The sequence below is a fragment of the Mus caroli genome, unplaced genomic scaffold (assembly GCF_978045245.1).
Source record: "Mus caroli unplaced genomic scaffold, Mus_caroli_1 scaffold_8, whole genome shotgun sequence".
Lineage (NCBI taxonomy): Eukaryota > Metazoa > Chordata > Mammalia > Rodentia > Muridae > Mus > Mus caroli.
The window spans coordinates 124,431,361-124,447,637 of NW_028227263.1; the positions used below are offsets into that span (position 1 = coordinate 124,431,361).

General features: G+C 52.2%; 2 protein-coding genes and 1 pseudogene across 4 annotated transcripts in view; 1 reads left to right on the plus strand and 2 right to left on the minus strand.

Annotated features, from left to right (window-relative positions):
• Window positions 1-9,443, minus strand: part of Exoc3l2 (exocyst complex component 3 like 2) — a 36,779-nt gene extending 27,336 nt beyond the window's left edge. Inside the window, exons 1-2 of one of the 2 annotated variants that reach the window (XM_029480140.2) lie at window positions 9,307-9,443; window positions 2,569-3,105 (exon numbers count right to left, since the gene is read on the minus strand). In XM_029480140.2, the coding sequence (XP_029336000.1) occupies window positions 2,569-3,088 (520 nt within the window). In that variant the 5' untranslated portion in view covers window positions 3,089-3,105; window positions 9,307-9,443. Of the gene's footprint in view, window positions 1-2,568; window positions 3,106-9,183; window positions 9,264-9,306 lie in introns of those variants that run through there. The other variant, XM_029480141.2, reaches the window with a different exon arrangement.
• Window positions 3,484-4,322, minus strand: LOC147003459 (large ribosomal subunit protein eL34 pseudogene; annotated as a pseudogene).
• A 4,763-nt stretch (window positions 9,444-14,206) lies between the features above and the next one.
• The window catches only part of Mark4 (microtubule affinity regulating kinase 4), a 33,377-nt gene continuing 31,306 nt past the window's right edge, over window positions 14,207-16,277 (plus strand). For both annotated transcript variants that reach the window (XM_021166828.3, XM_021166827.3), the window contains exon 1: window positions 14,207-14,580. In XM_021166828.3, the coding sequence (XP_021022487.1) occupies window positions 14,530-14,580 (51 nt within the window). In that variant the 5' untranslated portion in view covers window positions 14,207-14,529. The remainder of the gene's footprint in view (window positions 14,581-16,277) is intronic.

The following is a 16,277-nucleotide window of genomic DNA, read 5'->3' on the forward strand; positions in this document are numbered from 1 at the left end:
CCTAAATTCAAGGCCATCCTGGGCTACTTAGTGAGACTCTGTCTCAAATTGTGAAAACAATACAAAAAAAAAAAAAAAGAGCCAAGTGTGGTGGTGCACATCAGTAATCCCAGGACTCAGGAGGCAGAGGCAGGAGGATTGCCCCTAAGCTGAAGGTTAGCCTCATTCACAGTGTGAGTTCCAGGCCAGCCAGAGCTACACAGTGAGACCTTCTCAAAAACCAAACAGGGGCCGGAGAGACTGTTGGAGCCAAAGGCACTGACTGCTCTTGCAGAAAACTCAGGTTCAGTTCCCAGCACATACATGGTCCTCACAACTGCCTGAAACTTTAGTTCCAGGGGAGCCAATGTCTTCTTTTGGCCTCCAGGGGCACTGTATACACATGGTGCACAGACATACATGCAGGCAAGCTCATATAACAACAACAGCAACAACAAAATCCCCAACACAAAAGGGTAGAAAGCCGTAGACTCACTCTCCTGTATGCAGACAGAAAGGGTGGGGCAGTGGTGGTGCACGCTTTTAATTGCAGCACTCAGGAGGTAGAGGTAGGTGGAGTTTGAGAATAGCCTGGTCTACTGAGTGAGTTCCGGGATAGGCAGGACTACACAGAGGAACCCTGTCTAAAAGCAACAACAATAACAACAACAACAACAACAACAACAACAAACAGAACAACAACAAAAAGCCTGGCGGTGGTGGTGCATGCCTTTAATTCCAGCACTTGAGAGGCAGAGGCAGGAGGATTTCTGAGTTCGAGGCCAGCCTGGTCTACAAAGTGAGTTCCAGGACAGCCAAGGGCTACTCAGAGAAACCCTGTCTCGAAAAAGGAAAGAAAGAAAGAAAGAAAGAAAGAAAGAAAGAAAGAAAGAAAGAAAGAAAGAAAGAAAGAAAGAAAGAAAGGAAGGAAGGAAGGAAGGAAGGAAGGAAGGAAGAGAATTGAATCCATATCTTTATATTTTTGGTTGCAAGCCTATCTATCCTTTAATGGTTGAGCCATCTCTCCAAACCTTCTATTTTCCCCTGGATTCGGGTTTTCTGGCTTTCTCAGTTAAGTGGTCTCACAGGCCCCACGTGGTGATGACAGGTCAGGAAGAGAGGGATGCTGAAGAAGCATTGGGGTATGACATGGGAGTGGGGTTGAGGATGGAGGGGGATGGGATTATAGGTTGGCTGTGTCCCCTTTAGCAAAGTTATGGCTTTCAATGTTCCAGTATTCCAAATGTGACCTCGGTTGGAAATACACTTGTTTTAGAAGTCAAGGGCATAGGTCCTAACCCAGAGACTCATGTTCTCTAAATTGAGGGTCTGGGAGACAGCTCAACATATAAAAGCACTTGCCACCAACCCCCCTGGATTTACACAGTGGAAAGAGAGAGTTGACTCTTACAAACTGTCTGACTGCCCCTCCTCCAGAGACAGACAGACAGACAGACACAGACAGAGAGGGGAATGAGAGGAGTCACAGGGACAATCCCATACAAGGATGGAAGATCCGAAGGATGAATCTAAAATTTCAAGGTGCCCAGATGCCCAACAGCTGGGAAGGGTCGCTGCAGGTTGCCTGAGTGGGTGAGGGGGGTGTTTTTTGAAAAACAAGCCTGGCTGGGCGTGGTGGCGCACCTTTAATCCCAGCACTCAGGAGGCAGAGGCAGGTGGATTTCTGCTTTTGAGGCCAGCCTGGTCTACAAAGTGAGTTCCAGGACAGCCAGGGCTACACAGAGAAACCCTGTCTCGAAAAAGGAAAGAAAGAAAGAAAGAAAGAAAGAAAGAAAGAAAGAAAGAAAGAAAGAAAGAAAGAAAGAGAGAGAGAGAGAGAGAAAGAGAGAAAGAGAGAAAGAGAGAGGGAGAGAGGGAGGGAGGGAGGGAGGGGGAGAGAGAGAGAGAGAGAGAGAGAGAGAGAGAGAGAGAGAGAGAGAGAGAGAGAAAGAAAGAAAGAAAGAAAGAAAGAAAGAAAGAAAGAAAGAAAGAAAGAAAGAAGAAAAACAAGCCTGGACGTGATGTTGAAGGTGGAGGATGGACATGAGGTTCAGAAAAGGGGCGGGGATGAGGCTGTGCAGCCTGAGCTCTGACTGGAGTGGGGGTGGGGCCGAGCTCAGCTCAGGGCCAGGCTGTTTGAGTCTGGGGTGGGGACGAACCCGGCCTGCACTGAGTTCAGGAACGTGGGGTACATGCTAGCTTGCAGTCTCATTGTGTATAAGACATGACAGGGTGACAATGGCCTTTACAGTTGCTGTTAACACTTATTGTGTGTGTGTGTGTGTGTGTGTGTGTGCACATGTGGGGGTCAGAAGTCAAGAGTCAAGTCTCTCCTTCCACCACTAGAACAAACTCAGGTCATCAGACTAGGCAGGTAAGTACCTCCATCAGCTAAGCCTTCTCCCTGGCCTCTTTTCTTTCTTTTCCTTTCTCTCTCTCTCTTTCTTTGCTTATGTGATTTCTTAATAAAATGTTTACTTATTACTATTGTCTCTCTGTGTTCGTGCGCGTGCACGAGACGTATCGACACCCCCCCCCCCGCAGGGTTGATAGATAGACCCCGAATCTGCATCAGGGGTCTCCACTCACCTGACAGTGGTTCCTTTATTTTGGGGGGCTCCGGGACTTTGGGTGGGGGCTCAGGGGCTGCCTCGCCTGCAGGTACCAGTCTCTCCGCCAGGGATGCCCGCCGGGGCTTGGGCCCACGCCCGAGTCTCAGGAAAGCCAGTCTTCGAGCGGCTTCCCCAGCTGGCTCCTCATCGCCATGGGTTCGGAACCCCTGAAGCCGGTTTAGGAGGCCGAAATCTGCGGAGCTCCTCCGTATGCCCGGTGCCAGCACACGGCCCAAGAAAGAGCGCACTTGCCCGTCTCCGGGGCTGCCTGCCCGCCTGCCTGAGGTCCAGCCCAGCCGGAAGGGGGCCAGACCAGCTAGCTTCTCCAGAGTGGCCCGCCGGCGGCACGATGTCCCATTGGGCAGTGTCCCCAGCTCCCCGTCCTCTTCTTCCAGCGTTGGAGTGTCTTCAAAGGGGTTGCGAGAGGATCGCAGGGGCAGAGTCCCTGCTCGTGGCACCTTAGGGTCTCCCACCCCCAGGCTCTTCAGGATTGGCATTTTTGACAGGCTGGCACCTGCAGAAAAATTATGACCGAAGTGGTGTTAGTGACATTATCCTTGTGTGCTGAGGACTCGGAATAGAAGATGCCAGGCACAGGTCCCATACTTAGAACCATTAGAGGCTTCAAGTCAGGCATCCTGGTACATCCTAAATTCCAGCATATGGAGCTGAGGCAGGGGAATTGAGAGCTCACTCCAGGTAAACCCTGGATGGCACTGAATCTCAAAACAATGAAAACGAAGCTGGGTGTGGCAGTAACTCTCTGCAGTCCCAGCACTGGGGAGCTGGAGGCAGGAGGATTACCCAGCCTTGGCTACACTGTTACTTTTTGTTTTGTTTTGTTTTGTTTTTTACCAAGACTTGATTTTTTATTACTTAAGAAGTTACATATTTATTTTGTTGTCGGACTCTGTGCTTGTGCCTCCAACACGTTCTTTTTCTTTTTTTCTAAAATGGAAGACTTTCTTCTTCTTCTTCTTCTTCTTCTTCTTCTTCTTCTTCTTCTTCTTCTTCTTCTTCTTCTTCTTCTTCTTCTTCTTCTTCTGATTTATTTATTTGGGCTGGAGAGATGCCTCAGTGGTTAAGAGCACAGGCTGCTCTTCCAGAGGTCCTGAGTTCAATTCCCAGCAACCACATGGTGGCTCATAACCATCTGTAATGGGATCTGGTGCCCTTTTCTGGTGTGTCTGAAGAGAGCAATGGTGGTGGACTCATATGCATGAAAAAAAAATTCTGTGCTAAATATTTATTTATTTATTTATTTTATATGAGTACACTGTAGCTGTTTTCAGACACTCCAGAAGAGGACATCAGATCCCATTACAGATGGCTGTGAACCACTATGTGGTTGCTGGGAATTGAACTCAGGACCTCTGGAAGAGCAGTCAGTGCTCTTAACCACTGAGCCGTCTATCCAGCCCCCTTCAACACTTTCATAACAACGTCCTGCTTCTCAGTAAGGAAAGCCCGCTTGATCCTGTCGCGCACACACTTGGCGCACATGGAACCGCCACAGGCCCTGCTGACGTGCTGCTCTGTCTTAAACAATCTCATAAGGATTTGGGTCTCACAGCGCGAACCGCTCCGCTCGCAGTGTGCCTGGACACACACCACGTGTGATTTACGTGCTTCCCCAACCTTCTTTGTGTAATGGTAAACAATCCTGTTGCCAGGGGTTCGAGCCAGCCTAGTTTTGTTAGACGCTGTGTTGTAGGAAAGCCTAAGACTATGTTAAACGCTGGACCACCCTGCGTGCTTCTAAGCACTGTCCCCAGGAGAGCCACTGTTAGTTTTTAAAAGCCAGCTTGAACTAAACTATATGCCTTTCTTTCTCTCACACACATAATCTCTCTCTCTCTCTCTCTCTCTCTCTCTCTCTCTCTCTCACACACACACACACACACACACACACACACACACACTGATAATATTAGGACAAAAGGGCAAAAGGGATATGTGTGATAACATATCCCTATAATCCCAGCACTCAGGAGCCAGAACAGGAGAACTGACACCTGTTCTACCATGGTCTACATACAGGCCAGCAAGACCAGATGAAACCCAGTCTCAAAGCAAACACCCCCCCCCCCCCACACACACAAAACCAACAATTATGAGCGAAACAAAAAATATAATGGCGTTTGGCTCAGTAGAAGAGCCACTGCCTGCCTAGAATTCCCCCAGGGAGTGGCTGCGGGCGTGGCTCAGCGGCTGGGGCGTGGCTAAGCGGCTGGGGGCGTGGCTCAGTGGTCAAGCACCTGCCCAGCATGGTCATAGCTCTGAGTGTGATGATACTCAATACTGTCAGAAGCAAGGAACTTACTAGGTCTCGAGATCCACTCTGCAGGCAGTGGGACAGCTGTGACTAAGTTATAGCAAGCTCTGCCCTCACAGGGCTCACACCATCCGGAGTCCTGTCCATCCCTAAGTCTCCCTCTCCGGTCCTTTATCCCTCCTTACCTCCACCTCACAGTTGGAACCCATGACTGTTTCTCTGTCCCAAACTCAGGTGTTTTTCAGACTGCAGTACAGGCTGCAAAACTCCTCATGTAGTTTTGGATGACCTCAGTCTCCTAGGTGTGACTACAGCTGTAAGGTTCTTTTAATTTCTGAGGCAGAATTCATTTAGCAGAGGCTAGCCTCAAACTCCCGATTCTCCTGCCTCCACTTCCTGGATTACAGCAGTGCACCACCATGCCCTTTCAGCTTGTTGGATCTTGTAGCTCAGCTTTGAAAACTTCACATAGCATCAACTTGATCCTCAGTCTCCCTAACTTTCTACAGGTCCCCACAGCCCTTGGTTCAGGCTACCCCTGCCCCCCATCATAGCCAGGGGTCTGCCAGCTATACACCTCACTGGAACAAATAACTCTTTTGGTTCCTTTTCTCTAGGTCTCATGTCTGCCTGTCTCCCCACAGGGAGCCAGCACTACACTGAACACTTTGGATCGCTTGGTGCCAAAGCTGCCTCCTCCAGGAAGTCCCCCTAACTCTTATGGGTCTCTTATAACCCTCAGGCTCCTTGAGTTCTCTCTGACTGTCTCTGTCTGGGGACAGGTCTACATCCGGACTGAGAGCCTGGCAAGGGCAGGGCTGGGCCTGTGTCATTCACGCCTGTGTCTCTGGCTCAGAGCATAGCTCAGGCACTCTGGAATGGGTGCTAACAGGAAACAAAGGAAGGAAGGAGGCAGACAGTCCATTCCTTGGGGGGGGGGGCAGGTCATGAGGAGCAGGCCACACAGGACCTGAACTCTGTGACAAGGGACTTGGATTGTTTCCCAAGGGCATTGGTGAGCCATAAAGGCACTTCTGTTACCTTATTTACCGTATTGTGTCTAGGACTCAGGGTGAGTGCTGGACCCGTATTCCAGTTCCAAGGTATATCTCAGCCTTGTGTCATCATTTTTATCAGTTGGGTGTGTATGTGTGTGTGTCAGAGAGAGAGAGAGAGAGAGAGAGAGAGAGAGAGAGAGAGAGAGAGAGAGAGAGAGAGAGAGAGAGAGAGAGAGAAAGAGAGAATGCAGTCACCAGAGTGCCACAGCGCTCATGTAGAGGTCAAATGACAACTGTGGTCTAATGTGGGTCTAACTCAGGTCGTCGAGCTTAGCAGCAAATAAGTACCTTGCCCCACCAAATGTTTAGAAAAGCATTAAAAACAAAATTAATATTCAGTGCAACAGCTCATATATGTGATCTCAGAGATTAGGAGGCCAAGAGGAGAGAGTGTCACCCTGAGGTGGAAGCCAGCCAGGGCGACCTCTAGGACAACCTGGGATTCTGAGTGAGACCTTGTCTCACAAAACAACAAAGCTGGAGGCTGCAGAGGCAGTACAGTGATCAAGAGCACTAGCTGAGGACCTGGGTTCGATTCCCACCACCCACATAGCAGCTCACAACCATCTGAAACTCCAGCGCTAGGGGACCCAACGGCCCTACTCTGGCCTCTTTGAGCACCAGGCATGCAAGTGGTGTACAGACATACATTCAGGCAGGACATGCACACACATAAGATAAAATTAAAATGGAGAAGAGGGAGTGGCTTTCAGCAGCTGTATTTTGCCATTCGGGCATTTCCTTTTTCCTTTGCTTAGGTTACTAACTTGTGATCTTCATGGATGCATAGCAGCACCGGCTCTGGTTCACTTGGTTTAAGGGCTGCGTAGTATTCCAGACAAAATTGGGTAAACAAACCATTAGCTGTCCACTTTTTCTCCCCCATGGAATAGACCCATAAGTGGTTTTGAACTGAGCAAGTGTGTGAAGGGGAGACTGGTAAGGGACGAGGGACGAGGGACAGACCCGTGGGCTGGCTGCGGGAGGGGCATCTTCCAGCTTCCAGGCTCTAAAGCTCCACTACAGCTTCTTAGTCTTTCTGTTTCTAAGACATTCTGTTGTCAACCTCCCTCCAGTCTCCTCGGTCCCCTACCCCCAATGAGGCAGTCGCCATAGTGATGCTTTGCTTGGAGCCCCCATGGTGGTGTAAGATCGATGTGCACCGACACCCCCCCCCCATGCGCGCACGCGCGCACACACCGATTTATTAGTTTTCCCTTTTCTGGATGGCTTCGCATGCCTCACCTAAAAATGGCTGGGAAGGGAGGGGAAGCTGGGGGAGAGAGGACATCGGATGGCTCATTGGATAGAGGCACTGCCACCAAGTCTGACAAACTGAGTTTCATCTCTAGGACAGGTAAAGTAGAAGGTCTGAATGAACTACAAAAGCTGTTTTCTGACTTCTACCTGCACAATGTGGCCATGTGAGGCTATGCTGTACACAAACAGTAATGAAATTGGGTCCCTCCCTCCCTTCTTCCCTCTCTCCCATCCTCCCTCCCAGTAACTGTTCTAATATCCCCACAAACTACTTCCATCCCCCGAAACTGCTGGATCCAACTGAATCTAGTCCTGCCCAGACTTTATCTGCCGCTCACTCAACCGGTCTAATCCCCACTCCCAGAGCTGGCTCTGGTACCCATCAAACCGTTCCCAACATATTCCCAGCATACTCCCGAACTGGCAGCAGCATTTACCCCAAACCTCCCCCCCCCCTTCCCCTTCCTGACTCCGACACCTCCCTCTGCAACCTGGCTCCGACATCCTGCCCTCTCCAACGCCCTCCGCTGCCTCCCGGTGCCCAGGCCCCTGACTCACTTCCGAGCCTAGAGCAAGCCCCCAGCCTCCCGCTTCTGCAGGATGTCTAGGCCACCAGCGTTTCCCTCTCCAGGCCCCTCCTCCTCTTCCTCGCTGCCAGCCTTTCCCCAAACCTTCCTCCTCAGAATTCCTGACACCCTCAAGCCCACAGCATGGAGCCGGGTGTGGTGGCGCAGCCTCCTGTAATCCCAGTCCCCGGGAGGCTGGGCCGGAGGACCACATGCTTTTGAGATTTTTGAGGCCCAGGTTTCATAGTGAGACCCCGTATACAGACAATCCCTAAATGCGAAGATTATGCCTTTAATCCTGGCAACTCCGGAGGTCAACCTGAGTCACGTGAGATCAAAACATCAAAAGCCAAGGCAGGGAACATGGCTCAGTTGGTAGAGTTCTTGTCTGGCTTGCAAGAAACCCTGGCTTCCCACCCCAGCAGCCATGCAGGGCTGTGATGCACACACTGGGGAGAGGGAGGGCAGGACCAGAGCGTCAATACCATCTTTGGGTATATAGACATTTGAGACCAGGCTGAGCAACGTGAGACTCCGTGGGGATTTTTTTTTTTTTCTTAGTTTTTCTAGACAGAGTTTCTCTTGTAACCTTCGTTGTTCTGGAACTCACTCTGTAGACCAGGCTAGCCCTGAACTCACAGATCCACTCGCCTCTGCCTCTTGAGAGCTGGGATTAAAGTGTGCACCACCACTGCCTAGCTGAAAAATTATTAAAAAAAAAAAAAAAAAGTCCTAAGGTCCATGTTCGGAAACTGATTCTTTTAGGTTACATATCCTTGAGCCTGACTCTGACAGCAGCATCACCAGCCGGGGCAGCCTTCATATCCTATCCTAGCCTCGCTTGATCACTCTCTCTCTCTCTCTTTATTTTAATTAATTAATTAATTGATTGATTAATTTTGTATGTGGGCACACAGGCCGTGGTTGGTGTGTGGGGTTCAGATGTGAACTTGCAATAATAGTCAGTCCCCTCTGCCTTGTGAGTCACAGGGACTGGATCCAGCTCTTCAGGGCAGCAAGCCTCTACCTGCTGAGTCATATTGATAGCCCTTCTTTTCTATTTAATTGATTAATTAATTAATTAATTAATTAATGGAGACAGAGTCTCAATCCCTAATCCAAGCTTGTTCAAACCGGTCAGCGTCCTGCCTCAGCCTCCTCCACTCCTTAGTGCTGGCCCTGCAGGTGTGAGGAGCCTGTGTGTGTGGCTTTCTGGTTGCTGCAACCCTCCTCACTGGAGGCAGCCAGGCACTGGCTGCCCACCCCACGGGGGTGTCCCCATCCAGTGTCAGAGAGTCAGAGTGCATTAGACCTAGCATCCCCATCTCCCTCAGCCAGGAGTGGACCCCATCTCTACAAATCTTTCCTACCTCTCTGGAACCCATAGCCCCAGTCCCCGCCTGCCCGCCCTGCCGCTTTGCCGCGGCACTCACCAAACCCAGCCTTCAGCCTGCATCTGCTCACCCAGCCCTCCTGCCTCCAGGGTTCTGGGTTCTGATGAGGTGTCCCGTCTGTGGAAGAAGTTGGATGCATGTTCTCTTCTCCCCGACACTCACCTTCTGTCTGTGCCTGTCCTTCTGTCCCCTCTTGCTGTCCAGTCCCCAGACTACTTGGGCCAGGACTGCTGAGAGCTTGGATCTAAAGGGGGGGGGGGTTGGAGGAGGACAATTTCCTGTCAGGAAGCCCCTCCCTCTCTGGGGCCAGGGGCTGGAAGGCCCCATTATCTGTCTGCCCTTCTAGGCTGTGGTTGGGCCCTGCTGTGACAAGGGCCACAGACCCCTGTCCCCGCCCTTACCCCCCCCTCCCAGCTTTGCCGGAATCCGCCCGCCCTCCTGCCTGCTTTTCACGCCTCCTAAGGTAACAACATCATCCTGTGTGCCCAGGGGAGACACCCTGAGCTGGACAGGGGCCACAGCTGAGCTGTAGAGTAATGGAGGTGTGGATAGGGTCTCAAGGGAGCATGTGTCCCTCTTGTATCCTCTGCTGGGGGACAGGATTCAAAGGAAACTCTACTGGTCCCAGAGGATGGACCTGAGGACCCAGTGGGGTAGCCCTGTGATGGCTTTTAAAATGTAGCTCTCAGCCAGTGGGGCGGTGGTGGCTCATGCCTTTAATCCCAGCACTGGGGAAGCTGAGGTAGGTGGGATCTCTGAGGCCAGCCTGGTCTACAGAATGAATTCCAGGACAGCCAGTGACTCATAGCAGGATTCTATCACTCCTCTGCCTCTGTCCCCACTGTGGGCCAGTCTCCCAGGGACCTAGCTGTATTGTATCATAACCACAGAGCACCTTCTATCAGATGATAGACTCAACTGCACGTGCACTCTCTCCTTTTTTCTCCTTTTGAGACAGGGCCTCATTATGTAGCCCAGGCTGGCCTGGAACTCACAAAGATCCTGCCTCCCAAGTGCTGGGATTGAAGGCTTAGACCACCATGCCTGACTCTTCCCTGACTCTTCTTTGTATGTATGTGTTGGGGGGGGGGTGCCGGGGAATTGAACTCAGGGCCCTGTGCACGATAGTCATGTGCTCTGCCATGATACTACTTCCCAGTCAATCCTTTACAGATTCCCCAACCCGCCCAATCCAATGAAGGTGCAGTGAATCTGACTTTTTTTTAAAAGTGTATTATTTGTTTATTTATTTATGTTTGTGAGTGACTACAAGTATCCCGTGCATGCAGTGCCCAAGCCCACTAGAAGGAGACAGATCCCCTGGAACTGGAGTTGGGTGGTTGTCCACTGCCCCGTGGTTGCTGAGAATTAAACCGTGGTCCACTGCAGGAGCAGCCAGTGCTCCTAACCACTGAGCTATCCGTTCTCCAGCTTCGCATTCATACTTTTATGCCTTTTGGTTTAATGGATCTTTATGCACTCACAGGGTTGCAGCAGAAAGTGCTAACATCCGATTCCAGAACATCTCGGTCTCCTTGAAGCGAACCCATGGGCTCCAGCAGCCCTCCCTCTTCCCCTTTCCAAAGTCCCAGGAAACCAGGAATCCAAGGTTCCTGTTTCTCCACCAAGTTTCCCGCTTTTGAACATTTCGTAGGAAATATATTGTACGGTGTGACCTTTTGTGTCTGGCTCCTTTTACTAAATGTAACATTTTCAAGCTCCATCCACTTTGTAAGCCTCAGTCTCCACCCCTTGGAAATGAAGTTTCATTGGAAAGGGGAACAGAAAGACCCTGAGTGAGTAGACAGGCAACCATCTGCCCCCTGGTGGTGTATGTGAGTACTGCATTTGTCAGAGCGGGACCATTCCACCTCAGGGACCCTTTCTTACCCTGAACAACCATTGGAGCTAAAAAAGCTCCTAGAAACACACTCAGAGCTCTTCCCTTAATATTTTCTAGTTCCCACTTTAATTTGTTTATTTTTTAAGCAGGGTCTCACTATACAGCCAAGGCTACTCTAATAAAACTGTTGACCAGGCTGGCCTCAAATTTAGAGGTCTGCTTACCTCTGCCTCCCAAATGCTGGGATGCCAGACATGTTATCAGCCTGGCTTGAAGCATTTTATCTACACATGAACTGTGGTTTAAAGTTACACCTTGGCTGTACTATTACCGAGAAAAAAGAAATCACTGCAGTTAAGAGATGAAGGTTTGCTGGGTGTGGTGGCGCACGCCTTTAATCCCAGCACTCGGGAGGCAGAGGCAGGCGGATTTCTGAATTCGAGGCCAGCCTGGTCTACAGAGTGAGTTCCAGGACAGCCAGGGCTACACAGACAAACCCTGTCTCAAATAAATAAAACAAAAACAAAACAAAACAAAAAAGAGATAAGGGTTCTAGGCTGGAGAGATGGCTCAGTGGTTATGAGCACCGACTGCTCTTCCAGGAGTCCTGAGTTCAATTCCCAGCAACCACACAACCACATGGTGGTTCATAACCATCTGTAATAGAATCCGATGCCTCCTTCCTGTGTGTAGACAGTTACAGTGTACTCATATACACAGAATAAATAAATAAATATCTATTTAAAAAAAGGAGAGAGAGCTGGGTGTTGGTGCCACATGCCTTTGATCCCAGCACTCAGGAGGTAGAGGCAGGTGGATTTCTGAGTTGGAGGCCAGCCTGGTCTACAGAGTGAGTTCCAGGACAGCCAGGGCTACACAGAGAAACCCTGTCTCGAAACAAACAAACAAACAAACAAACAAAAAAAGGAGAGAGAGAGAGAGAGAGAGAGGGAGGAGGGGGCTTCAAATTCCTTAGCACTTGTGAGTCTGAGACAGGCGGATTGAAAGTTGGAGGTGAGCTTGTGTAACACAGTGAGGCCACACCAGGTATCTCACATAAGTTCAGTATTTGGGAAGCTGAGACAAGAGGTTGGCCTGAAGTCCAAGGTCAGTCGGGGTTACAGAATGACGACACCCTGTCTCAAAAAATACTTACCTGGCAGGGGAGTTAGAGTGATCAAAAGGGTGGATTTCTCAGGGCCAGGGTTCTCTGGATTGTTGAGCCCTCAATTTCCCCACCGTGGAAGAGACTGTATAATCTGTGGTAGAGGAGACTGTGTTCTCCAGTTAAAACAAAAGAAAACCAAACAACTCCCAGAACCATAGACAACTGGGTGTGGTGCTCACACCTGCAGTCTCAGCCCTCCCTGAGGTGGAGGCAGGAGGATCAAGGCCAACCTCAATAGGAGAGCTTCCAGGAGGCCTGGGTTACATGATAAGGAGTCTCAAATCAATTAATGCATAGGGTTGGCTGCAGGGGTGGGGTGAAGGCACTTGCCTTTGAGGCTGGTGACCCAAGTTTGATCCTGGGGACCCACAGAGAGAGGAGACAGTTGACTTCCAAAACCTGTCCCTTACCATCACACACATGCCCTGCTCCCCAAAAATTAATAAATTGTTCAAGTATAATAAATAATCCAAGCCCTGCCACTCACTCTCACTTTGGGCCTTTACTTTTATAGCTTTTATGTTTACTTATGTTTTTGGGCGTTCTGCCTTGTGTGTGTGTGTTTGTCTGTGTGTCTGTGTGTACATGCACATAGTCACTGGGGAAGCCAGAAAGAGGGTGTCAGGTCCCATAGACCTGCAGTTACAGATGTTTGTGAGCCACCATGTGTGTGTGTGTGGGGGGGGCAGGGGGCTGGGAACTGAACCCAGGTCCTCTGGAAGAGTAGCCAGTGTTCCTAACTGCTGAGCCATTTCTCCAGCGCCCACCCCCTCCCCCTGCCAATTTTTAATACAATTTGCTTAATTACGTGTTTGCATAATTTAACTTTTAAAAATGTTCGTGCTTAATAGCTAGTCCTATGATCAGCTTGCTTGAGCTAGCTAGCACATGTCTGTTATCCTCTGTCTCTTTTGGCTTTCATTCTGTCTGGCAGGGTCTCATGTAGACCAGGCTAGTCTTGGACTCACTATGTACTTAAAGATGATCTAGAACTTCAATCCTTCCAGGACCACCATGCCTGCAATGTCTAATTTTCACAAAGGGAAACTGAGGCTCAGGGAGAATTTCTAAGACAGCAAGACAATGGGCTCTGGACCAGGGTGATGCACTCCCTACACACACACACACACACACACACACACACACACACACTTGCTTTCATCACACAAGGCACTGTGTGTTCTCAGCACAGCCCTCATCCCCCTCCAGTTTGTTTGCCCCTGCAAGTCAACACCTGTCTGGGCTTCCAGCTAGCCGGGAAGGCAACCTGGGCTCTCTCTCCTTCATTGTACAGACTGGGAAAGTGAGACCAGCCGGGGCTGTGGGTTATCTACCCTTACCCCACCAGGGGCTGAAGTTCAGGATGTCCTTGAACCCTTGACCTACTTTACCCCAGGGACTGGCTTCAATTTTGGCTTTTGTTTTCTGAGACAGGGTCTTGTTGTGTATGGTCTTGAACTCACAGCAATCCATTATCTCAACCTCCTGAGGGTCGGGATGACAGGTACACAGTTCTGTCTCTCTCTCTTTCTCTCTCTCTCCTTTCTTGCTGCCTCTCCTTTATTCCTGTCCTCCGCAGACTTCTAGTCCTGGAGTTTCTCTTTGTCTTTTTCGTTCCCTCCCTCCGCCTTGGCATATGATTCTCTCTCCTCTCTGTCTTTGTATCTGTGTCTCTGTCTCTCAGTCTCTGTGTCTGAGTGCCTCTGCGTCTCCCTGTCTCTGTTCCCTTTCTGTCCGTCCCTTTGTCTCTGTCCTTGGCTTCTCTGTCCCTCTTTGTGACTCTGCTTCTTCCTACCTCGTGTCTGTGTGTCCCCTTTCCCATCTCTCAACATCTCCCTCTGCTCTCTCCTCAGCAACTCTCTGCCTTTGACTCCCGAGTCTCCTGTGAGAACTTGCTGGAGACCGGCACGCCCAGACCTGCCTCCGCCCCCAGAACCCCGCAGCCAGCCCAGGCCTGTGCCTTTAAGGGCCGGCGGCGGGGGCGGAGTTTAAACAGACCCCGCCCCTCCCGCCCCTCCCCCTGACGTCCCTTCCTCCCCGGCCCCTTGGTCGCCTCCCTCCGCCGCCGCCCCGGGCCGGCTCCGCGCCCCCTCCCCGGCCCCCGCCCGTGCACCCTTCTGCCTGCCCGCCGCCCAGATGGCGCCCCGGGTTCCCCTTGCACGGGGCCACTAGGACCCTCGGTGTCTTCTCCCCTCCCCCGTCTTGCCCTCTCTCGCTCTCGCTCTGCGAGGACTCGGGCGTCCACGGCGCCCAGCTTTTGAGCTCGCGTCCCCAGGTCGGCTGGGGGGGGGAGGGGAAGAGAGGGGACCCCGGGATCCCCACCCCCCCCCGCCCGGCCGCCCCTGTCCCTTTCCCTCCTGGGACCCCAGAGAAGATGTCTTCGAGGACGGCGCTGGCCCCGGGCAACGATCGAAACTCGGACACGGTGAGTGGGGCCCAGCCCCTTGGGGAGCCCTGCCTGAGTCCAGCCATAGAACCCCTCGCCCTCCCGGACCACTGACCCCGCCAGTCTCGACTCCTTTCCCGGCTCCACAGCCCAGACCAGCGCTTCCCATGACTTTGAGGCCTCTCTGCTCCCTCCTCCCCACAGCCCCAGCCCAGCCCGACCCCTAGGGGCGCCCCTGTCTTTGGACCCTTCTCCGGTCCCTCTGCAGAGCGCTTCCGCCCGGTCTCTTCCCTCCAGGAAGCCCCCTCCCCTGCCCGCCGGCAGCCCCTCCCTTCCTCGGCTGCCCGGGCTGTCCCCCGCTCGCCCGCTCGCCCGCAGCTTGGCCTCGACTCTTCCCGGATGGCACGGGCCCCTGTTCCCCGAGGCGCAGCCCTGTCTCCCCCCTCCCCCCTCAAGGCCCGACCCAGTCTGGCCCTGCTGTCCTCCCTGCTTCTTGCCGAGTCGAGGTGCTGGCTTCCCCTGCTACCCCTGGCCAGTCCCCAGCTCCGCCTGGGCTCCTGCGAGCTGCCTCCCCCAGGAAGCCAAACGGCACCTGGGCGCAGGGCCCTGCCCGCTTCCTTCAAGGTGTCTCCACTCCCTGGCCTGACCCTGCTGTGCCAGGTTGCCCTGTCCTTGGATCCTAGTCGCCTCTGGGGTCCCCTAGATGGGACCCGTCCAGTCTTTCTAAGGGAAGCCTTGGCTTCCAACCCTGCGGGCTCCCTCCCATCCTGGGCTAGGGTTCCAGGCCCCAGACCAGGCTGACTCTGGTCGCCTCCTGAGGCTCTCCCCAGTCTCACCTCCTCAACCCCTCCTCACCCCCCCCCCCCGCTAACTAGAGCCCCCTTTCCTTGTGGATGTTGGGCTTTCTGGAGGAAGCCCCCCTCCTCAGCTTCCTGCCCTCCACAGGCCCTAAGCCTTCCCCTCTCCCTTTACTCTGCCCTGCCTGGGCCTTTAGCCCTGACATCTGGGAGTTTACTGAGCCCAGATCCTCTGGTTCCCATGCCAGGGTCTTCCTTCTCTCACAGCCGCAGGACCCTGCACCCCTCCCCTGCATTTCCCATAATTCGCCTTCCAGGTGTCTAAAAGTCAACTTACCGATTCATTTTCGCTTATGCTGGCTCCTCTACCTGCCACCCTCTCACCACCTTCAGCGCAGAGCCCAGCCACACACTTTCTGTTTTTGGACAAGAGTTCCTCTAGGTAGACCAGGCTAGCCTTGAACTCACCAAGATCCACCTGCCTCTGCCTCTCGAGTACAGCCTTAGGCCTTTATCTGTGTTTCTAATGCATATGGTAGATATCAGATAATGCCCCCTCTGCCCCTCTCCCCTGTTGGCTTAGGTTTCTTTCAAGTTGGAGGTTTCAGCCAGTCCAGAGAGGTACATGGTTCCAGAGTCTTGGGTTCAAATGCTGCCTCCATGTGCCAGATTGCATTGTGTCTTCAGGCTATTGGCTCCCCTTCTCTGAGCCTGATTCCGGCCTTGGAAAGTATGTGTGTGTTGGAGGGGTGGGGGGTAACGACTTGAGTCCCGCAAAGAATTACCGGAGACATGTGGGTGAAGGATGGATGGTACATAGGCGGCGCTCATGGCTTTCGGTTGCTGGCATGACTGTGGGTCTGAGTCAGAAGGCGGTGTGTTCCCAACTACAGCTGTCATTAGTTGTCAGGCAAGCTCCCAGAGTCTGCTCCAGCCTCA